This window comes from Euprymna scolopes, chromosome 30 (genome assembly GCF_053919585.1).
Source record: "Euprymna scolopes isolate OS-2025 chromosome 30, ASM5391958v1, whole genome shotgun sequence".
Lineage (NCBI taxonomy): Eukaryota > Metazoa > Mollusca > Cephalopoda > Sepiida > Sepiolidae > Euprymna > Euprymna scolopes.
Window position 1 is genome coordinate 36,881,251 of NC_136511.1, and position 25,450 is coordinate 36,906,700.

Sequence of the window (25,450 nt, forward strand, 5' to 3'; positions counted from 1 at the left end):
AATCTCATTCTGGTGGGGGGAAAAAAAGGGCTAGATTGGCCTAAAATGGAGGTATTCTGCTATGTACGGCAGTTACCTGCCCTTGGGGAATTCCTGGGCCTGCAATAACATTTCCAAAATGGCCACGTTGACGTAGCCGTGATAAATCATTGTTTTTCGCTGTAAAAAAAAAAACTACTTGATCAAATGAAGTGAAATTTTTTTTCGGAGAACTTCAGTCTATAACAGTTACGTACAATAAAATTTTTTTTTCAAAATTTCCATTTTTTAATGTCGTCACAAAACTGTATAAGTACCAGACTATCATTACACACGAAAAAATATAGATTTATTTCTGGGTAAAGTTCCCCCGAGTTTTCCTTTCACTTCAGTAAATACTGGTCTTTTGTTATATATATGGCGTACTATTATCCTTATATATATGATGTTTATGTTTATATATATGTATAAGTGATAGTGTATGTGTGTGTCTGTGTGTGTCTGTGCGTCTGTGTGCATTTCCCTACGCTAAAACTCTGTCAATTTTAAGCCTACAGATTCGAAATTTGATATACAGGGTACTGAGATTTGGGAAAATCGATGTGATAGGTTTTCGACAGAAATTTGGCGATTAAGTGGTCAATATTCAACAATTAGACCTTTGAGAACTCTACCAAACTTCTCCTACAATCTAAGGTCTGAACACGTGATATTTTATATATAGATTCCTTGGACATGGATCTAACTTATTAACTTTACTTGATCCCTAAACAATAAATGTTAAGAGGTCATAATAGGGGTCAAAGTTTAAAAAAATTGACCTTTTTTTTCCTCAGCATACACTTCAAAACACCTGGGCAACGCCGGGCACCGATTGCTAGTAATTATTAAAAAAAAGATCTTTATAATCAATTTTTCTTTAAAATTAAGAAATTAATTTGAAAAATATTGTTTACTTATCTAAGCTTCAACGATTTTTGTTATGATGATTTTATCTTTTTTTTTTTTTTTTTTTTTGTTTTGTTTTTTGCCAGAGTTTATGTAATCATTAACAGGAAAATTGGTGAAAGTCAAAATGGAATCCGCGCTATTTTTAAATATTATTTTCAAATTTAATTAAAGTTTTACGATACCCTTTTCTTATTATTTTTGTATTCTTTTGTTATTTTTTATTTATTTATTTATTTTTTTTGGCCGGACTTAACAAACAAAATGAAAGCAAAATAAAACAAAAAAAATTTGGTGCTTATGCACTTATGTTACCGTTATTTTTTTTAATGGTTTAAGTGCCTCGCCCAATGTTTGAAGAGTTTCTAATTGTTTTTTTAAAGGAAAATTGGTGAAAGCCAAAATTAGCACTTGTGACGATAAACAAAAATAAACAAAAAGCTTTAGCGAGTACGTACCTCTCATGGAATGTCATAGATCGAAACACAGCGAAATGTTATTTGGTGTTAGTGCACTTATTGATCCGCACTATTTTTAAATAGTACTTGCAAGTTTAATCAAAGTTTTACGATACCTGTTTTTATCAAATTGTTAGGTGAAAGTACCCGCGCTATTTTTAAATAGTATTAATTTTTAAATAGTTTAATTAAAGTTTTATGATACCTGTTTTTATTAAATTGTTAGGTGAAAGTACAGAATAGGTACACAACACCCTCCCGTCCCCATGTTAAGAATGGATTTCTAAATAATGTCATTATTTCAGCACAGCTCAATAAGTGCACATGAGTACCTTTCATTTTCTTGTATAAAATAAAAACTACTCAACGAGAACACTGTTTTTGTTTTAATAATTATTTTTTATTCAAAAATAACAAATAAAAATTTCAATTGTTCAAAACATGTTTTTTTCTCAAAGCTTATTCGGATTTCATTTTAATTACCATGTTTTTCATGAACATGCTCTAAAAATGTTTCAAAATTATCTAATATTTTTTCACTTTTCGTGTTACAAGCTTCTCGATACATGGCGTCATCGACATGAGACCATTTCATTTCTCCTACTCATCCCGATATGTATTTCAGTCTCCTTTTAATACGAGACCATTGAGCTTCAATATTGTTGATGCAAACACCAGTAAGCAGATCCACAAAATTTTGTGAATGGTTTACAGTCCCATGAACATAATTAAACTTGAAAATAATATTTTAAAATAGCGCGGATTCCATTTTGACTTTCACCAATTTTTCTGGTAATGATTACATAAACTCTGGCAAACAAAAACAAATATCCATCCAAAAAAACAAAACAAAACAACAACAAAAAAACAGATGAAATCATAATAACAAAAATCATGTGCCAATTTCAAGCCAAAATAAAAAAACTAAAAAAAAACTAGGTCACGCACGCAAAAATTCTTTCCTTTTAAAAATAATAACTTCTCCCTCAGTTGAACAATGTACAACATTGGAGCCGATGCATATTTTGCTACAAGGGTAGCATTCATGTACGTTCACCCTTTTTTAATTAATAACAATCAATTTCAGGAGTTATTTTATATTTTTAATATATAAAATAACTCCTGAAATTGATTGTTATTAATTCATGGTTAAAATATTTGTTTTGACTTTTATCTTCAATGAAAGAAATTTTACAAAAAAAAATCAAATCGTTTTCGAAATTCCCTTAATTGTATTTTCACTTTTTCGCTGTATCAAATTTTTTCGCTACACAAAAACTTTCGATTATATATAATGGTGTATTTCAAAACAATTCCACAGAAATCAGAATCGTACTTGGTATTGGAATCGTTAATCAACATTTTCCTTGAATTGGAATCGGAAAAAAATTTAGGAATCGTCCCAACACTATTTTTGACCAATGACATAAAAGATGGCAAATTTCTGAAACAACCATCATTTGTTGGTTAACTGAGCTACAAAAGTATATTTGATGGCCATTGCTCTTGTTTTTGTTTATGTGTGCATAAAATTGTTTTAGATTTAATGACAAAAACCCTTTGGCTTCAGATAGCCATTCATGTCAATCTAAATTATTTTAACAATTCACTTTGTCATGTGAGCTTGAGGTGGATTGTTTCTGCCTTCAAAATTCTTTACAGATTAAATTATGGATTAAATTACATTTGCATTAGCAACTGCAGGTAAAATTACATTTGCATAAGCAATGGCAGGTAAAAACACCTGTTTATTTGCATACGAAAATAGGACAATGTTAAACTAAAAGTCACATAGAATTTTTTTTTTTTACTTTAAGAATTAAGACAAAAATATTGATGTGGTTTTAATTCAAAGGTTTTTTTTTTTTATTAAATCTTTTGGTCCTTCTATATTATACAAACATAAAAATATTGACTTTCAAGTAAAACAAATGGTACCTACATAATTTTCATGTCTCAAATAGTAACATATCCAAAAATTATGAAAAACAATAAGGTAGAAAAACAATTATTCATGAAAAACAGTTGCGATAAGGTTACATGCTGGGTCGGATATGTGAGTCACGTGACGTGGGCAAAAGGGGAAGTAACTCAATTGAAACACAGTTTGTAGCAAACAAAATTTATTCAGAAAACAAAAATAAACATAACATATACATCCATAATTTGTGAATTTTTAAAAAATAACTTTTTTTTAACTGTTTGAACTTAAAAAAATTTTTTATATATATAAAACTAACTGATTGAATTTGTGATTTTGGTATAACATTTCTGAGAAATTGAAAACTTAATTACCTCCCCTGTTAACGTCTTTTGTCATGAATAATTATTTTTCGACTTTATCGTTTTTCGTAATTTTGGGATATTTTACTACTTGAAACCTGACGCTTATATAGGTACCATTTGTTTCATTTGATATTCAATATTTTTTCGTTTGTATAATATGGAGATGCCAATGTTTATCTTACCATAAGTGGAAATAAAGGAAAAGAGTTGTCTCCCTTGGCAGACAAAATAGATCTAGATAGTGGACTCTCATTATTTACAATATTGTTATCATGTTTTTCTTTTTTTAATAACTAGTTTCATGTTCATACGAAATGTTCATGCTAATTCTCATAACCAATAATAAATGGCATTCTTATGAACACAAAAAATTGGCGATAAGGTCAAGATAATTTAATCAGCTAGTAGTGTCCTGCCTGGTACAGGCATTGATGACTCTGACTCTTCATCTATCTCCTCCCTCGAGGCATTCATGAATTGTTGCTCATCATTTTTAATTTTGCCCAGGTATTCAGGCTGTCAACATATGTTTCTCACTGTCATCCTCTGCCTTTTCTACCCACGATCTTTTCCGTCAAAATAATCTGTTCTGTTTCGCCTTTCTTGTAGTCATGGCCCATGAACCTCTTTTTCAGACTGTTCTTATTAGAAACCTTTCTGTGTTTGCAATTTCTAATACTCCTGTTTTTTTTTTTTTTTTTCTGGCCAGGATATCTTTAAAATTCTCCTCAGGAATCAAGTTTCAGTTTCCTCTAGTCTCTTCCTGCTATTGGTGATTTTCCAGCACTCACAACCGTATAATAGAACAGACCACACATACGTTCAGATTATTCTGAATTTGGTGTCTATTTTAATGTTTCTGTTGGTCATAATTGATAACAATTTCTTGAAGGCGACTTTGGCTGCATCTATACGACTTTGGATTTCAGTAGTGCACCTTCGATCAGATGTGATCTAGTAGCCCAGATATTTAAATTTATTAACTTGTTTAACTGGTACACTGCAACTTTGTAGTTTGCTACAAAGTTTGCATGTTAGAGTTTGGGTGTAGCTTGCATGTAGCTTGTAGCTTACGTGTTGTAGCTTGGGTATAGCTTGCATGTAGCTTGTAGCTTACATGTTGTAGCTTGAGTGTTCTTGGATACTATCATGCTTACCGTTTTTGAGATGTTTAAAGCAATTCCTTCATTTTCAGTTGCTTCCACCACAGTATCCAGCATGTGTTGGAGGGTCTCTTCAGATTGTGCTATTAACAGTCTCATCTGCATACTTTAGGTGGTTAATGTTGTCTTCCCAAACTTATCCCTTTGATGTCTTCAATTTCTCTCAGTATGCTTTCGCTATAGAGGTTGAATAAATTTGGTGACAAAACACACTCTTGGCAGACTCCTTTTCTTATTCTAGATAATTAAGGATTTAAAAACAATATTTTCTTGTGACTACATGATATCTTACAGAGAAAAAAAGGAATCTAACAGATTTTTTTTTCTTTCCTCGGTGAATTTTATTTTTTTTTGTGCACAAACGAGAAAAAACATTTAATTATTTACGTCATGGATCCTAATTTGCTTGATAAAATCCTTCAAAGTCAACAAGAATAATTTCTACAAGCTCAAAACAAATTGAGACTTTAATACAATTTCAAACACAGCTCTCAGTAGTGTCAACTGTAAGTTTGAATTCTTTTGATAGTCTAGCTAATAAAATAACTGAATTCCAGTTTAATCCTGATTTAAAACAAACATCCACCACCTGATTTAACCATTGGAAGGGAATTTTCCATGAATTCAGTAGGAAGGATGGTGGCTTGAAATTATATCTGTTACTTCGAAAACTTGGTATAACGGAAGGCCAACGTTATACAAATTTTATTTTTCCCAAAAGACCAGGAAATTTCACATTTATCAAAATGGAAGCACAGTTAACATTTTCCACTGTGAATTCGATGGGGAAGGATGATGACTGGGAATTACATTTGTTACTTTGAAAACTTGATGCAACGGAAGACCAACGCTATACAAATTTTATTTTACCCAAAAGTTCAGGAAATTTCACATTTAACGAAATGGTAACACAACCATTTTTGATGAGTTCTTCTCATTATTTAACATAATTTGTGTGTTCATTTTTTTTTTTTTTTTTTTTGTGGACTGTTATCCTCATTTTTATTGTCTCACCACGTTTCAACTAACTCATCCTCTGGCCTTCTTCAGATGATAAACTGCGATGGGATAGGAATGCTGAGTCTGAGTTGGCCTGGAACGTGGTGAAACAGCAACTATGAAGATGAGGATAACAATCTGAAAAAAAAATGAATTTGCTATAATTGTTTGAAATTAAAGAAAAGTGATAACTAGGGCTGTGACAACAGAATATTCCTTTCATTCTTTTCACTCTCAGGTATATATCCGACACAGACACACTTAATCAACTGAGAACCACATCGGTCTATAAAAACATAAGATATTAACGGATATATACTCAAGAGTGAAAACATTGAAAAGAATATGCTGTTGTCACAGCCCTAGTCATAATGATTTTGAAAAGTTTAGGGTTTTTCTTCAATTAATTTTAGATGATTCTTTGGAGTTCAACGTGCCACCTTTGACTAAGTACAAACTCCATCTTACTTTATCACTCAACATTTTGTGATTTCAACTGTCAGGAGTGTTGAGTGCTGCCCTATCTAATACACGTTAGCTTGATGAGAGTTCACTTATGAAAATATGGATGAAGGATATGAAATATTGGTTTGGCATTGGAAAGTCATTCACATGCTATTTTTGATGTGGAGGTGGGGGCGATTTTTTTTATTTAGTTTTTAATTTTATTTTATTTTTATCAGGGCATCACCTTTGAAGATGCTGTGAAAATCCGCAAGTCCAATATAAATCCAGCCCTCTTCACTTTCTACCGAAATCCAGTGTTTATTTACAAAGGTCACATGCAATGGTTATGGGATACAACCGGGAAGAGGTATTTGGATCTTTTTGGTGGGATTGTGACTGTCAGTGTTGGACATTGCCATCCGTAAGTATGATCCATAAAAACACACAATCTGATGTTTCCTTTCTTTTTATGATTACCAAGAACCTTGACACCAGCAAGGCAACTGATTCTGAAAACATCCTAGTCATTGTGCTTAATAATCTGCTTACTGGAACTAGCTCCTATTCTTAGAAAATTATTCAATCATTATTTTAACGAGAGGTGCTTTCTATCTCCTTAAAAAACTTTGTGGATTTGCTTAATTTAGATTATTTTGATTATCCGGACTACTAAATTGTCAAGTGAAAAACGACAACTCAACTTCTTTTTACATCTGTAACAGGGCATGTATGAATGCGTGTGGACAGATCAGCAGCAGCAGAAGGATGAATGGCTGGTGAAGGTATTAGAGCAGCAGCCGTTTTTAGTGTGTATGCAAATTGGCATGTTTGGGCTTGGGTCAGGAGAAAAAGAAAAATAGGAGGAAAAATGCAGCATGTGGTAAGGAGTAGAAAGAAAAACGTGTACCGATTGAGATGGACATGTGGCCCCATAGTGGCAATGTTGAGACTTTTAAGCTGGTGTTGAGATAGCAGGGTTTTGTTAATCTCATGGCAGATGAAATGAACAGTTAAAAAAAAAACAAGAAGCATTGTTTGGAAAGTAATTGTAATAAATGCCTTTTTGTAAAACAGAAAAAAAAGCTAAGTTGGATTTATTTTTGTTTGGTGGTTCTTTTTCAACGGTACTGTTGGAATATTTTGGGAGAGTAATGGGGTATGATCCCACACAGTCGGACGATTCTATTTATAAACGATGCTGCTAAGAACTGACGAATCAAATAAATTCACGTGCTGCTACCAACCAATCAGAAACCAGAATTGCTTCATAAATATTAAACCTTTTCTGGTGCAATTTCACATGTTCTTTCCCGGGTTTCGACACGGTAAGAATATTTTGTTCTGAGGAACTGTCTACTACAAACAAGTCACCTACCAGGACTTGTGTGTAACAGCGAACCATCTGAAGCTCAAAAGGGCTTACACTTCTACAGGTACCAAATAGCGTGAGGGTCCGAGAGACATCTGAACTGTCATGAACACAGTTCGAGCATAGTGACCACATTACACAAATAATTAAAGAAGTGGCCTGAAATTGTAAAACCTAAGTGTTTGAAAAAGATCAAGGAAAGCGTTAATACGGTTGTCTAGACAAGATCTTCTTGTCAAATGAAATGTACTTTTGTTCTGATAATAAAAATAGATTAAGCACAATTATGAATTTAAAAAATGTGTTTATCGACGGGAACAATATCAGCTGGATAATATGATTCATGAAACTTTTGAAATGTGATCTTTCACATGTTTTTCGTCGTTATCTTTGTGGTTGCGTGTTTCTGCTTTTAACTTGTTATTTTTATACCACTTATTAAGGCCAAAAGCCAATCAAGGATAAGGTTTAATGAGGTTGTCAGTTTAATGATGAAATGATATACAAGATGATTAAAGCTGATGGAATGGACAAAATTTGATTATTTACGATGACTTGACAACAATTTGTTGACATCTGACGACCATATTGCACTCTGCAAGGAAGCAGTCTCATGGCAGTGTGTTTCTATAGAAAATTCTTGGAAATAAACTGCATTCTTGGAAATAAACTGCATTCTTGGAAATTGCATTTGGTTTTAAAAAGTTGAGTTCCCTCTAGCATGCTCGAAAATTACTCACACCTGAAAGTATCCTGTGTTTCTACAAATGATGAAGAATATTATGAAAGGATTTTTTCATACTAATGAGTCACCACTTATCAAGCCAAAAGCCAATCAAGGATAAGAGTTAATGACTGTCAGTTATGATGAACAATGTTGTCTTCTTTTTTTTTTTTTTTTTTTTACAAAGGGGTTACCACATATCGAGGTCCACTCAGGGGTAATGGTTAATGAGTATGAGGTGACCAATGGGATAACACCATGATAATTCATTGGAAATTGGTACGATTTGATTATTTAAGAGGATTGTTTGATAAGAACTTGCTTGCATTCGACTTGAAAATGACCATGTAATATTCAGCTGGAAGGCAGCTCTGCAGTATTATTCCACAGATGGACAGTTCTAGGAAAGAAACTTTGTTCATGGAATTTTTAGTTTTAGGTGCAGGTACAGAATAAGGGAATTTATTGATAGTGGTTGTTGCTAGATGAGTATTTGATAAAGATGCTTTATGGTGAGGAGAGGAGGCGCAAAGATTAAAGTTCAGTCGAGCACCTGCCATGAAAATAACGAGAGAGTATAGATAAACTTGCAACATCTCTTTTGTGAGACAAAAGTCTTGAGAGGATTGGGTGGGGCAACAAAAATTTGTTAACATTGGACTTGAACATGACCGTATTGTAGTCAGTTGAATGATGAACAATACTATGAGAGGATTGTAAATGATGCGTGGGCAGAGTTTGATAAATTAAGAGGACAGCTCAACAAGCAGTCTTGAGAATCGCATCCAGTCGTGCGGACCCAATTGTTGTGGAGTCACCCCATGGTTATCTTCTACTCCAAGGTTTTCGATTTCTTACAACAATTTAATGAGAATGGAAAGTGGATCTTGGGTTTCCCTTTCTTATCTTGTTCTTTAGGCCTCATATTCCATAGAAAGTGTTTCTGACAAAGAGAGAAGAATTGCTGTTTCCTGGAGCAGAATCTATGCCATCTAACACTTATTGTTAGCAAGTTTTTGACCTTGAAATAGTATTTAAAAAAATTTGTTGAGCTTCTTACATCAAGTGGCTTCATGCTTTGTCTGGAGCGATTTTCATTAAAAAGAAATTCTTGTTTAGCATTAGCTGAGTGAAAGATTTAGTTCTCAAGCAACTGTAGGCTTGGAAAACGATCCGGGTTTAAGTACCCCTCTCCTCCGTAGCCCCCCCCCTCCTCCATCAGATTCTTAAATCGTGTGAATATTTGAAAGAGCAACGAAAGTATTTATTCATAAAATTAGTTCATCTTTGTATGTCATCTTCGGCTTGATGCTGCTACTTTGTCTAGTACGAAGAAAAATATAATTTTGTGCAAAAATAATACCATATTTAGCATTTGTATGAGAGAGTAAGTAACTAGGATGAATATATATTTTATGCATTGTTTTTATTGGCAAAAAAACATTAGAAATTATATTTTAAGCAAAAATTAATTTGCTTTGAACTAATGTCTGATATTACCATCGTCATGGCTCATAAAAAAAAGCCTGCATTTTCCTGATTCTCTTATGAATCGAAATATTGAATTTAATTTTAATAAATAATTATGTTTATTTATTGAAATAGATTCTGCACTCATTTGGTTTTAAGCCATAAAATTTTCGAATTTTGTATTTGATATCAACGGTGGATTTCTATTAATTTTTATGTTTAATTTAGATAAAAATAAGATCAGTTTCAAAAAATAATTTGGATTATTCAGTTCCTACTGTTTTTATCCTGTTATTTCCACGACTTTTCAGCCGATCTAACCTTTGACCTTCTTCAGATATATCATGCCGAACTATGGGATCTGCACAGAATTTTGAACGGAACGTTTATTTAATCCATGCTGTCAACCATGACCAGGTGGAAGTCTTAAGTAATTCATAATTGTATTCTAAATATCATCCATACTGAGAATTGAACCTTCAGCCTCCAAAAGTCACTTACAAATGAATTTTACCTAGTACTTTGTCTGCTATGCCACGCATCTTTGCGGACATAATCCAGTAATACAAATTATCAGTCCGCATCTCATTCAGAAACATACAAGAGCCTATGCTATGTACAGGATGTTTGGAAAATCGAAGCCATAACTTGGGGATTATTACACTAGAGACAGTTTTAAATAATGACCAAAAAAGCTCAATATAAGGGAGATAATTCCTTAAAGTTAATGGTATTAATATGAGTTATGTTTCTTACATTTTGAGCTTTTTTCACCGTTTTTCATGACTGCACATTATTATTATTTTAATGAAAAAAATGTAAAAATGATATTAATAAATCCTGGATTATGACACAGAGCTATTTTACCAACTACCTAACACTTATCCTTTAGTTGCCTCCCGGCCTTGATATTGAGTATTGAATCTGAAGTAAGTAAAAAAAAAAGTTCATTTATTTCAAGAATATTTAGCTAATAATGGCAATTATTTTTTCATCTAGTTGTTATATACGATGTTTACATAATTGATATTAGCAGCAGTAGCCAAAATAAAACACATATGCAAATTAGGAAGAAGTGTGTGCGAGCTTGCATGACAAGAAAAAGAAAAAATGGGACACTATGTGGTCGTGAGAAGAAAAAGTGCGGTGGTAAAAAATGGATGTGTAAAGTCAAATACGAGAAATAGCTGTCTATGGCCGGCTTGTAGTGGAGCAGAAAGGGAAACGTCACCAGGCGAGATTGACATGTGGCAACGAGAGACTTTTAAGCTGGTGTTGAGACGAGAAGAAAGAAAAACGGTAATGAATAACTTGTGTTAAAAAAGGAAGAAAAGCTGAGTCGGATTTATTTTTGTTTATCTGGTTTTTTTTTGTTTGTTTTTGTTTTTTTTTGTTTGTTTGTTTTTTTTTTGTTTGTTTTTTTTTGTTTGTTTTTTTTTTTTTTTGTGTCTACGATGTTACATGAAGCCACTTGATGTCAAGAGCTAAAAAAATATCCTACTTCAGGATCAAAAACTAAATCGCAATAAGTATTAATGGAATCAGAAAACGGCAATTATTCCCCCTTTGTCAGAACTTCAAAATCTAGTGGGCAGTGTCCTCTTCTCCACTCTGCAACCACTTTTTCTCTACTTGACCGCTATTTTCATGGCAGGTGCTCAACTGAAGTTCAATCTATCATCCTCCTCACCTGTCAGACATCATCATTAGCGGCCCTGCTGTTAGTGATCTCAGGAAGACAAATAAAGACGATAGTTTCCCATTGCTGCCCGTCTTGATTCGGGATTACATCTTCCCCAGTGAGTTAAATCCGCCCCCAGATACCAACCTGGAAATTTCTACGATTCGACGTGGTACATACAATGCCTAGCCTTTCCAAATGGTCACCCATCTGGTACTGGCCAGGCTCATCATTGCTTAACTTCAGTGATATGACGAGAACTGGTGTGTCAATGTGATTGCGCTGTATATTGATTGTGCCATGTATGTAAGACATATGTAAAACAGTCATAACAAAAACTCGTCTGGCTACAACCATTGTCAATAGATTCCTTTTCTGCATGTTCATACCTAGAACTAAGCAGAACTTCCATAAGTAAAGCTTTTTTCCTAAAACTTCCTGTTTGTGGAGCACAATAACACGGGGCTGCTTCTCAGCTGACTATAACACTGCCGTTTTCAAGTCCAATGTAATCAAATTCTTGTTGAGCCGTCCACTTATATAGTCAATTTCTGACCATTTAGAACGATTGTTACGAATTACCTCTAGCTCAATAATCCTTATTCTTGAATGGCTTTTCAACCTTGATAAGCAGTGACTTCATTTGTAAAAAAATAAAAACCTCTTGTACTTAGTGATGTATTCAAGCTTGTCTCAAATTAAGGACTCATCCTGGTTTGACTTCCTATCTGTGGAATACGATACAATAGGATTGCTTCCTTCCTGACTATATCATTATCGTCTTCAAGTCTAATGTAAAAAAATACCAAGTCATCTTAAGTAATCAAATACTATTTTCCTCAGTTTTCACTAATCCCATTGACAATTTCCTTATCTTCATTTCTTATTTCTTTATCCCTGAGTGGCTTTTGGCCTTAGGGATTCCTTTAACTACACCATAGTCTGATGATGTATGGTGGAACCAAAGTCATCTGGCAATCAATTCTCTCCATTTCTATTTGCGTTGAACCCTCTTGCACGGTCATGCCAACATTCTAGTTTGTATCCTTCTAAAATGGTGACGACGTCTTTGTCAGACATAATTGCATACTCTGTCTGATTGCATTGGTAACGTGACACGCATTAGATATTAATATATAACAGATGCTTATGTTTGCTGGTATTTTAAAGCAAGTGTTTCTTTGCTGTTTTTTTTTTTTTAATGAAAGTATTTTAAGAAATCTTGGTAAAAATTTGTTTTCTGAATGCTTTTAGTTTTTTTTTTTTTAGTTTTTTAAAAATTTCTATGGGAATTTATGCAAGATTGTCCATAAAATGTTTTCCATTCCTTCCTTTATTTCGTCCTCTTTTTTTCCTTCTGCTCAATTCTTTTCATTATTAGCCCTTCTTCCCATATTTCAATCCCAATCCTTCCTCCCATATTTCATTCTCCTATACCTTATGCTCAGATGTCTTCATCCTCCAATTAACAACTGCATATGGTTTTTCTTCCCTTCCAGAGTAGTTGTAGAGGCTGCGGAAAAACAGATGAAAAATCTCTGGCACACTACCAATATCTACATGCATCCTACACTGCATCAGTATGCCGCTGAACTAGTTGAAAAATTGCCTGGAAATCTTAAGGTTCTATTTTCGTCCGATTTTCTTTAAAACTTTCTAATCATATAACAGATGCCATTTTTTTTTTTTTAATATAAGGAATTGCTTCATTAATAACTAAAAATATTTGCTGTAGCTCAAATCGAAAATTTAGACAATTTTATATGCACAATTCTTATTTATTATAAACAGAAATACCGTAGGTATTAAATGTAACGTTAAAAAATAATTTAAAAAAACCCAGAAAAAACTGAAACATGTGCATGCGAGTCTTGTTTTTTCTAAACAGTTCAATTCTTGTAAGTGAAAAAAAAAAATACTCTAGCTGAAATTGAAACCAAAACCTAAAGACAGTGAGTCAAGTACATGTGACCTTGTTTCCAAAATTACACAGTGAAGTGTTTTAAAAGTTATTTTTACAATCTTAAAAATTGGGTTCTTCGTTATTCTGGCAAAATTCAAAAAAAGAAATACTGAATTTCAAGTGAAACCAACAGTCTCTACTTAATTGTCATGTTGCAATAATGAATATATCCAAAAATTATGAAAAACGATGAGGTAGAAAATTAAATAATAAAAAAAGTTTTCAAAGACAATTAGTGAAAATTAAGTTTGCTTAATTGGCCAAAGATTTTCAGGTTTTTAGAAAATATTTACTACCCTTTTGTTGTGTCTTTTTGCAAAACTCAATTTTTGCTTATTGTCTTCGAAAACTGTTTTCATTAATAATTAATTTTCTACCTTATCATTTTTCTTTTGTAATTTCTGGCTATGTTCATTACTATGACATTAATTACGACAATTCAGTATTTAATTTTTCGAATTTCGTTAAGATAATGAAGACGAACCAAAAATTGATGCTGAATTTAGTTTACCATAAAAGCAAAGCATAATGTGCACACTTGTGTAGTATGCATAAGTGATTTTCAACATAAAGTTTCAAAAAAAGTGTCTGTCCATGTAAAAGTGACACCTTAAACATTTCAGAATTATCAGGTGGACATAAGTGGTTTTTATTGTAGTTGTATTTGACATAATTTCACTGTTATAAAGTTAACATTGTATTCTCATTAAACAACTATATGTAATGGTTGGATTTAATTTTGTGAGACATGCATTTCAATATTTTCTGCATGTGGAGGGAGTAGATATGTTGTTAATGGTTTTTATTTTTTCATCAAAACTGTTTACTTTGTAATCTTTGAAAAGAAAACAAAAAAAAAGAAACCGTTTTCTTTCCCTTTCTTTTTCTCTTTGCAGTATTTATTAGATTAACAACTAAGTTCTTGCCGTTTTTTTTAATCTACATTTTTTAAAAGTAAAATAAGAACTAACAACTATTTAATCAATGATGTATTCTCCATTCATGTTCACTTTTTTCCAACGTTCAACAAGATTCTCAATATCTTTTCTGCAGAAATCGTTTGCTTTTGACTCGAAAAAATAAAATATAACAAATAAATTTTCAAAACACTATACTTAAAAAAATTAGCAAGAACTTAGTTGCCAAGCCAATACATTTTAAAAATAAGCTACTTCATAATTTACTAAATTTTTTTTTAATAAAAAAAGGTTCTTGTCAACTGTGTTCAATTGTTTATGAAAAAATCCAAATAACGTTTTGTTTAAATCAACCATGACGGAACGAATGGCCAGCAAGACCTGTTACACCCTGATCATGTGATGACAAAAATGACACTTTGTTTTTGAACAGGAGCTTTTACATCTTTTGTTAAAATTGTCTTTAAAAATGATTATTTCATATGATATGGACACTTTGTTTTTGAACAGGAGCTTTTACATCTTTTATTAAAATTGTCTTTAAAAATGATTCTTTCATATGATATGGACACTTTGTTTTTGAACAGGAGCTTTTACATCTTTTGTTAAAATTGTCTTTAAAAATGATTATTTCATATGATATGGACACTTTGTTTTTGAACAGGAGCTTTTACATCTTTTGTTAAAATTGTCTTTAAAAATGATTCTTTCATATGATATGGACACTTTGTTTTTGAACAGGAGCTTTTACATCTTTTATTAAAATTGTCTTTAAAAATGATTCTTTCATATGATATGGACACTTTGTTTTTGAACAGGAGCTTTTACATCTTTTATTAAAATTGTCTTTAAAAATGATTCTTTCATATGATATGGACACTTTGTTTTTGAACAGGAGCTTTTACATCTTTTATTAAAATTGTCTTTAAAAATGATTATTTCATATGATATGGACACTTTGTTTTTGAACAGGAGCTTTTACATCTTTTATTAAAATTGTCTTTAAAAATGATTCTTTCATATGATATGGACACTTTGTTTTTGAACAGGAGCTTTTACATCTTTTATTAAAATTGTCTTTAAAAATGATTCTTTCATATGATATGGACACTTTGTTTTTGAACAGGAGCTTTTACATCTTTTATTAAAATTGTCTTTAAAAATGATTCTTTCATATGATATGGACACTTTGTTTTTGAACAGGAGCTTTTACATCTTTTATTAAAATTGTCTTTAAAAATGATTCTTTCATATGATATGGACACTTTGTTTTTGAACAGGAGCTTTTACATCTTTTATTAAAATTGTCTTTAAAAATGATTATTTCATATGATATGGACACTTTGTTTTTGAACAGGAGCTTTTACATCTTTTATTAAAATTGTCTTTAAAAATGATTCTTTCATATGATATGGACACTTTGTTTTTGAACAGGAGCTTTTACATCTTTTATTAAAATTGTCTTTAAAAATGATTCTTTCATATGATATGGACACTTTGTTTTTGAACAGGAGCTTTTACATCTTTTATTAAAATTGTCTTTAAAAATGATTATTTCATATGATATGGACACTTTGTTTTTGAACAGGAGCTTTTACATCTTTTATTAAAATTGTCTTTAAAAATGATTCTTTCATATGATATGGACACTTTGTTTTTGAACAGGAGCTTTTACATCTTTTATTAAAATTGTCTTTAAAAATGATTATTTCATATGATATGGACACTTTGTTTTTGAACAGGAGCTTTTACATCTTTTATTAAAATTGTCTTTAAAAATGATTATTTCATATGATATGGACACTTTGTTTTTGAACAGGAGCTTTTACATCTTTTATTAAAATTGTCTTTAAAAATGATTCTTTCATATGATATGGACACTTTGTTTTTGAACAGGAGCTTTTACATCTTTTATTAAAATTGTCTTTAAAAATGATTCTTTCATATGATATGGACACTTTGTTTTTGAACAGGAGCTTTTACATCTTTTATTAAAATTGTCTTTAAAAATGATTATTTCATATGATATGGACACTTTGTTTTTGAACAGGAGCTTTTACATCTTTTATTAAAATTGTCTTTAAAAATGATTCTTTCATATGATATGGACACTTTGTTTTTGAACAGGAGCTTTTACATCTTTTATTAAAATTGTCTTTAAAAATGATTCTTTCATATGATATGGACACTTTGTTTTTGAACAGGAGCTTTTACATCTTTTATTAAAATTGTCTTTAAAAATGATTATTTCATATGATATGGACACTTTGTTTTTGAACAGGAGCTTTTACATCTTTTATTAAAATTGTCTTTAAAAATGATTATTTCATATGATATGGACACTTTGTTTTTGAACAGGAGCTTTTACATCTTTTATTAAAATTGTCTTTAAAAATGATTCTTTCATATGATATGGACACTTTGTTTTTGAACAGGAGCTTTTACATCTTTTATTTAAATTGTCTTTAAAAATGATTATTTCATATGATATGGACACTTTGTTTTTGAACAGGAGCTTTTACATCTTTTATTAAAATTGTCTTTAAAAATGATTATTTCATATGATATGGACACTTTTTAGTTTCAGTCCTGTATTTGATATATTATAGGTTGTGTATTTTACCAACAGCGGTTCTGAAGCTAATGATCTTGCAATGTTAATGGCTCGAATGTACACTGGAACATTTGAAGTGGTTGGGACAAGGTCAGTTCCTGCTTTCTCTGCCGATTTAAAGACATTTTCTTCTTGTTAATTTGCTGCATAATTTAAACAATTAATACAAAAAAAATTTGGATACTTTAATTAGATTATTTCTTCAAAGAAAATTTTAAATTTCTCATTAAAACATTGGTTATCCAGAATTCCCCCTATATTTAAAAACAAAAATACAGAAACATCTATATGATTTCTTTACCATGACATAACGGAAAGATCATATTCCAAAACTTGTAAATTGATCAATTAGTTTTATTTTTATAAAAAAAGATAATTTTTTTCAACGATTTTAAGTGATTAATGTAAAATCATAGCCATTACAAGGCTGATCTTACAAGTTTGAATTATTGTGGAATTATTTGTCATTATTTCTTAAAGATACTGATGTGAGACAGTCCCTTTTTGCTAACTCATAAAATTTGATTTTCTTAGTTAAAAATAAAATTACTTGAACAATTTACATGATATTTTGATTTTAACATTTTCTCTCCGTCACAGGTATGTACATCATACAAATTTAAAAAAAAATTATTTTTTATGGGGAAATTCTGGACAAGAACCAAAACATTTTGTCTGTGAATAAAGACGATGTAAAAACAAAACCAAGAGTTTTTATATTCTTCAATAAAAAATGAATTATTTCCCTTGCTACTTACCTAATGTGTCATTACAAAATTAGTATAAATTCCAAAAACTACGAGAAATGATCCAGTAGAAAAATAATTACAAGTAAAAGTAGAATTTATTTAATTATTGAGTTTTATCGTATGTTTTAGTGTGAAAGAGTTGTGCAACCAATTCAGTACGACAAACAAGGGAGATAACTCTTGACTTCAATTAAGAGTTATATTTAAACACAATAACTGGGAATGTAATTTTGGCTAATTTTTTATTCAAAATACTGCTAGCATATCATCTACTGGTTCAACAAAACGCACCTGAAGAATGTTGGAGGTTACATTGGCCAAAACAATTTTGTATTTAATATTACAGAATTGTGCATCGAATATTATATATATATATATATATATATATATATATATATATATATATATATATATATACTCGTTTTTTTTTATTCAAAAGTAATGGACTAATGAATTCAACGAGGTTGTTAGATAGTACTCAATAAAAAGAGCTGATAATACTTGTTTATTGTTATATAAACATGCTCACATCCTGCTGCTACAAATAGCCACTTGTTTCAATCAATCAATCATTGAACTTTTGAATAGTCAAGTCGCTGCCTGATGATATCTGTTGTTTGATTGAAACAAGTGGCTATTTGTAGCAGCAGGATGTGAGCATGTTTATATAACAATAAACAAGTATATATATATATATATATAATTATAGTGTTGTATAATAATTCTCCAAGTTTTCTTAATGGGTCATTTATTACTTTTCAAAAGGTAGCCATTACAATATTGTTTCATATTGCAAAATTATTATTATTATTCTTATACAGCCCTACATATACTCTGGAATTGAGCTTGTACTTTTTTCAAAATTTACACAATTTATATAAAAAAGATCTTTTTCATTATAAAAAGTTCATTTATGAGAATGAATTTTTTAACTCATTATGATTGGTATATATAAACTGGGTACATTTCAAGTAAATGATTAACCTATATATATATATATATATATATATATATATATATATATATATATATATATATATATGTATGTATATATATATATATATATATATATATATATATATATATATATATATATATATATTGCTGATTAAAGATAATGAGTCAGGTGCCATCAGCTAGATTCGAAATGCTCCAACTGCATTCCCTACCATTTGAGCTATCAGCAGATATTTTACATTAAATCACCTCAAACTATGAATGAATTTGCACATGCGCAAAAGTAAAAGAAATATGTTGGCAAGTTGAAATGAGCATTTTGCATTTCAACTTGCTGACATATTTCTGTACACTTTATTTATCCAAACAAAGATTTTACTCGTTATGAACCACCCTTGATGTATGATTACTGTTTCTTGTAAAATTTCAGTGTTATGTGACCAATAGAATTTTAGAATTAAACATTGTCTCATTTCAGAAATGCTTACCATGGTGCGAGTCCATATTTAATGGGACTCACATCCCTCAGCACTTGGAGGTATAACGTCCCCACAGGGTTCGGAATCTATCAAGTAAGTGTGTAGAATATTTTTTACGGTAATAAAGAGGTCAATTGTATGAAATGGAAATAACAATGATGCAACTTGTTTCGTAAAAAATGACGACAAAATATTTGTGATGTAAATGCTGACTAAAATGTTGGCAATGTATATATTGCACATTTCTTTATATGGTTACGTTATCGATTAAACTCCACGATGTTAAAAGATTAAACACCAAGATGTTAACAGAAATCTTTGCAACAATGAACCAAATATATTAGAACTCAAATACATAAGATCCTGAATGCCCACTTAAATGCAATTGTTTGATCACATCTGTAGTATACAAAGCAACTATCACCACTGAGGAAAACCCAAATGTCAATGAATATTATATTGGCATAGCTGGTAACACCTTCAAAGAGAAATTTTCTGGTCATAAATCTTATAAATTTTCCTAATGGCTGTGTGTGTGTGTGTGTGTGACGCGGTTTATCTCAGCCTACAGGTAATCCACCCAGGCAAGTAAGATACCAAAATGAATCTTATGACCCAGCGGATGTTTTAGTGATATTTATATCCATGTTTGGTGTATGGAAATGCAAAAAAATAATGATTTACTAAAGGTTTTATTTACTGGATATTTTTCCGGTACAAGGACTCAAGTTTGGGTTCTTGTGTTCTTTAAATAATCCCAAATATAAAAATAGAACATCACTTGCCACATACTATGGAAATTTAAAAGAGCAAAACCTGACACCAGTTGTGAAATGGGACATTTTAAGGAAAACTAACACCTGCAAATCTCTCAACTCACCTTGCTACCTGTGCTTAAGCAAAAAACTAGCTCCTAAATAAAAAAATCTCTAATCTTGTCCAACTGCACCCGATATGACAGGTGCTCTTTCGATCGTACATTGTTCCGTCACAAGTTGGCCTGTTGATCGTCTTCACACTTTGTGTTTTTCATGGTGGGGCGCTTCGCCTCTTGACCAAATCGTTTCCTATTCTGTATAGTCTCCGGGTTCATTAATCCCTCTGCTGGTCCTTACGGCTTGCTTCAAAATGAAAAGTCTTCACCACAAACAAACAGAACTCTGGTTCATAACAATAACAAACTATTAATTTCATTACTTCATAACAATAACAAACTATTAATTTCATTACTTCATAACAATAACAAACTATTAATTTCATTACTTCATAACAATAACAAACTATTAATTTCATTACTTCATAACAATAACAAACTATTAATTTCATTACTTCATAACAGCTACTGTCTAAATTGACGTGACTGACTACAACAAAGATGGTGCATGACCAGACAAGTAAAGTCACAGATTTCCCATTAATACAGGCTAGTTAACATCATAACATCAGGCCCTGAGGGCCTCCAGGTCAGGAGCGCTTGACCAGCTCAGTCGTTCAGTTTGCTGGCTACGACTCTAATTCTTTTAGTATTTCTTTTTCTGAATCCAACCCTTTTTCCTTACCTCTCCCTTGTAGGGTAGTTAAAAACATCATTTCTGTCTTACTCTCAGGGCCTCTCCTTGTCTCAACCACTCAACACCTCTCTCTCTCTTCTGGGAGGGCTGGTAGTTGCTCACACTGATATCTACTGGCAGTTTCCTGGATTTCTTCACCAAGCACTGTGTGTGGCCCTTATCAACAAATGCCCTTTCTAATACAAACATCTCTCCTGACATCTTGGAGATAATTCCAATTCTGTCTCCATTTGTTAGACAATATACCATATGGTAACAAGCCCATAATGGCAGCTCGGTGGTTGGTCCTATTTTGCTAGCTAAGTCTTTGCATTTCTCTGCACTCCTCCATCCCATCCTGTCTGTTCAAACACTCCTCCTCACTGCAATATGCACCTCACTGCATGCATTCATGACACCATAGTGTTACAACACTACAAATCCCACCTTCTTAGCCATTTGATACTCTCTCATAAGCAGGGTTGACTATTGCATATTGAGCTCATCGATTTATAACCTTCTACCTATGACCTCATCTATTCTTATTTATAATTATACTAGCAGGGGGTACTCGGCGATGCCCGGGTGTTTCGAAGTAAATCAAAACTCGGGGGGGGGGGGGTTTAAATAATAAAAAAAAAATGTTTTGGTAGGTGAGTATGAGGATCGAACCCGTACCCTTGAGTTAGTAATTAATGTGTGAAAAAAAACAAAAAACGTGTGACATTAACCATTGGGCCACTGCGACATAACAGGTTTGAATTTATTTATTTAACTATAAAAACAGGCGTGCACAATAAAACTTAACTCTGCTGCTTCCATTTGACCTAATTAAGAAGGTCAAATAGAAGTCACACAGCGGTTGGGTTTGTTTACCCAAATTTTTCCCCAACAGATGTTGGGGAGGGGGAAAGCAGCTCCCAATTGTCCAGATTGAATAACAATTGTCTGATATGCAAGATTGATCAAAGCTGATTGCTTCTGGACGTTTCCTGGTGCGATGCTGAGAATATACTGTTAGCTTTGAATTAGTTTTGCTTTTTATACGAAAAAGCAAAATCAACGCGTGAGAAGCCAAAATAGCAATAATTTTATAAAAGTCGATGTAAATAAATCTAGAGACGACCCGCGTTCCCAAATTGTAGATATTATTATATAGGGGGTATATAAACAGTTTTAAGCGATAGTAATGACCCCGGGAGTGTGTGTGAAAGAAGCCTTTGCGAAATATACACGAAATGGTCACACACATTTTGCCTTTTATTGCAAATTAACCGAGAAGACAATCTTCATTTGAAACTCTTCTATGCCTTCTTCTATTTGACTTTTATTTTTTTCTGAGTTTTTGATTTCCTAACCCCTTGTAGCCTTATTATTCTTAATATTCAATGATGATTTCCCAATCATCAATCTCTACTGCTTTTTTATCTGCTTATTGCCACTAATTTTTTTTTTTAAATAAACAAAAATTTTAAACCATCACTTTAATTTTCTATCATTTTTATAAACTCAAGTATTATAATTTTTAATTCTACCCTTATTGAAATACAGTTGTATTAAAAAAAAAAATTTATGATCTATATTTTATTTTATATTTAATTCCTATAACCACGAGTGCATCCAGTTTTTATTGTTATCTAATATGATAGTTTTTGCACTCCTATTTTGCTCCCATACTCTATCTTTTATTTGTTTTAATTATTATTTTTATATTTTAGTCCATTTTCTATTTTGCATTTGATATATTTTTTTATTACTGTCCAAATATTTTTCATTTTTATAAACTTTCACTTGATTATTTTGTTTCTTAATTTTTTATTTTTTAATTATTCATCATATTATTTAATAACAGTTAATTAACAGTTAATTTGGTTCAATAGTTAATTATGTACATAATTTATTATCATTTTTATTTTATTTTTTTTTTTTTCTCGTTATAATTAATGTTATTCTCTTAATATTATTGTAATTATTATCATTATTTTCTATAATTATTTTACCATTATCATCATTTGTTATTTTTATTTTTAATTTGAATTTTTATCGTGGTAAAATTTATTATCACAAGTAAAGAAAATTAGCTAACAAATTATGTATACCGATTTTTCACGTCTTGTAAAATGAAAAAAAAAATATATATATATATATAGACATGTATGTGTGTATGTATATCAAGATGTTGGGGTGGAGAGGGCTCCCGTAAGCCGTGGTGAAGGCAAGCTTTCTAGGAGAAGCAAATCGCTGATTTAAAAAACCATAAAGCGGAAGACCAGTACCCGTATTAAGCTGGTCTGCAGTTTAATTTGTTGCTGGCTATCTTGCTCTTGCTTGTTGCTGAATCTCAACATTTTGAACCGAGAGAGAGACTTAGCTGTCGTACAAAGCTAAGACTCTGTAACATCATATTTGTATAGATACTCCCTCAGACATTTGGGCTCATGGATTTTAAATGTCTGAGGGAGTGGCACTCGTCTGACAAGACGTTGCAATCATCATATCTAGATTTATATATATGCTTATATGTATGTGTAAGTATGTGTTTGGATGTATGTATATGCATGTATGTGTATGTACTGCATTAGATTATATCTTTTAAATATACTCGTTGAATATGCTACATCCCCCCCTCTCTTATTTGTAAGTCTTTTCTGTTCAATCTTTTTCATTTTTTGACACCTCCCCTTCCCTCTTTATAGATAGTTCGTTTGTGTTCACCCTCCCTCTTTGTCTCATGATGCCATAATTAACCCTCCTCCTCTTCACTTGCACTGATTCCCTCCCTTTTCTTCTCTTCTTTTCTTTCACCTTCTTCTTCTGCCTTTGCTTTCAATATTTGGAGTTTTAAATGTCACTTAACCTCCCCCCCTCTCCCTCTGAATATTAACGTTTTATTTTTAAACAAAATATTTCTCATCTTTCATTTAAGAATCGGACTCCTTCAGTGGAATACAAACTTTATTAAGTTGCCTGACGAGGACATGTGATCTTGACCGACCACTTGTCTGAAACATTAGCATGTCCATTAGAACTGCACGCCTGTGGAACTCTGTTCCGTCTGCCTGCTTCCCACCAGACTACAACTTGGATGTCTTCAAGTCCAACGTTAACAAATTCCTAATGAACCACCCCCTTAAGTAAACACTTCATCAAATCTCCACACTAACGTAATGTACTTGCAATAACCCTTATCCCTGAGTGGCTTCCGGGCCTTGATAAGTGGTGATCACTGTGTAAAAAAAAAAAAAAAAAAAAAATGTCCAGTGTAGTGACTATATAAATTTGTCTATATCAATAAAATATATATATTAATGTAGGTTTAAGTAAACAGAAATAAAAGGTTTTTGGTTGTTTTTTTTTATTCAATTTTTTGAGTTGGCAGATCTGATGTTACGTTCCCACGTAAATAAGATTATCGCAAACGTTTTCAATTCTCATGATGCATTTTCAACTCTTTCTCTGGCATTTGATGAGACCAAGTAAGATATAAAGACCCCAACTGATGAGGTAAACCAGAGGAACCGCTTTCAGTCGACACCAGTTTTATGTGGACCTTTGCGCACCACATTCTGTAAACAAACAGATCAAGTTGTTTTTTTGCCGACAAGATTTTTTTTAATGTATTTTTTTAAATACAAAAATATTTAATAAAAGTATTCAAACAAAACTTTTTAATAAACAATGGATAATTATATTAAAAACAAAAATAAAACAATCTGTATGATGTACATACCCATGACAAAATGAAAATATATTTAAAAAATCACATAAATTGATCAAGTACTTTTATTTTTATGAAGAAAATCATTTTTAAGTGGTTAATGGAAATTCGTAGGCATTACAAAATTAATCTTGTAAATTTTAATTATTGAGTTCTCTCCCTTGTTTTATTAGATTTTTTTTTTTTTTTCAAAGTGGCAGATGAAACAATCAGTTCTTCAATATTTTTAAAATTTGATTTTCTTATATGAAAAAAATTCTTAATCAATTGACGTAATTTTTTGAATATGATATTCTGGTTTCGTCACAGGTACCTACATCATACAGATTTTTCTTTATTTTGTTTTTAATATTGGAGAAATTCAGGATTAGGACCATTTAAACAAATACACATTGGTCGTTATTACAAAGGGATATTTTAAAATTTTTGCTGGTAAATATAACTAAAGCAAGTAAATTTGGTTCAATAGTTTCTATAGTTCCATTTATTTCTTACGAAATAGATTCTCCTTGAAGCAGTGTCCGTGTGATTAGTTTATACAAGGTTCATATAGGACCTTAGATTTTGAAATAAGTCGTTGAAAGTCTTAAAAATTCTTTGCATTATGAATAAAGTTGTGAAATTTTTATTTGTCTAGAAAATTATTTTTAGAGTATTGAAATTATTAGTTATTAGAACAAGGGAAACGATTCATGGAAGAATTACCTCCCTTAGTCGTATAAGGTTTATCAATTTTATCATTTTTCAACTTTATATTTTATGAATCAAGCGAAATGCATTCTAATTGATTTAATTTCATAATTGAATTATTTCTTTTTAAATAAGATTTAAAAAAAGTCTGCTACTTTATTTTTTGTTTCAATAAATTCGATTATTAGTAATTTATTCATTCAAGTCTCATACTTGCAAAAAAAAAAAAAAATAGATGTGTTGAGTTTTTTTTACCATTTTATATCGAGTATTTTTTTTTTTTTTTTTA

At 31.3% G+C, this 25,450-nt stretch overlaps 1 protein-coding gene across 3 annotated transcripts in view; it reads left to right on the forward strand.

Annotated features, from left to right (window-relative positions):
* Positions 1-25,450, forward strand: part of LOC145254747 (alanine--glyoxylate aminotransferase 2, mitochondrial-like) — an 80,844-nt gene that overhangs the window by 32,003 nt on the left and 23,391 nt on the right. For all 3 annotated transcript variants that reach the window (XM_080113486.1, XM_080113487.1, XM_080113488.1), the window contains exons 4-7: positions 6,517-6,701; positions 13,024-13,147; positions 17,014-17,108; positions 19,203-19,296. In XM_080113486.1, coding sequence (XP_079969612.1) covers positions 6,517-6,701; positions 13,024-13,147; positions 17,014-17,108; positions 19,203-19,296 — 498 coding nt within the window. The remainder of the gene's footprint in view (positions 1-6,516; positions 6,702-13,023; positions 13,148-17,013; positions 17,109-19,202; positions 19,297-25,450) is intronic.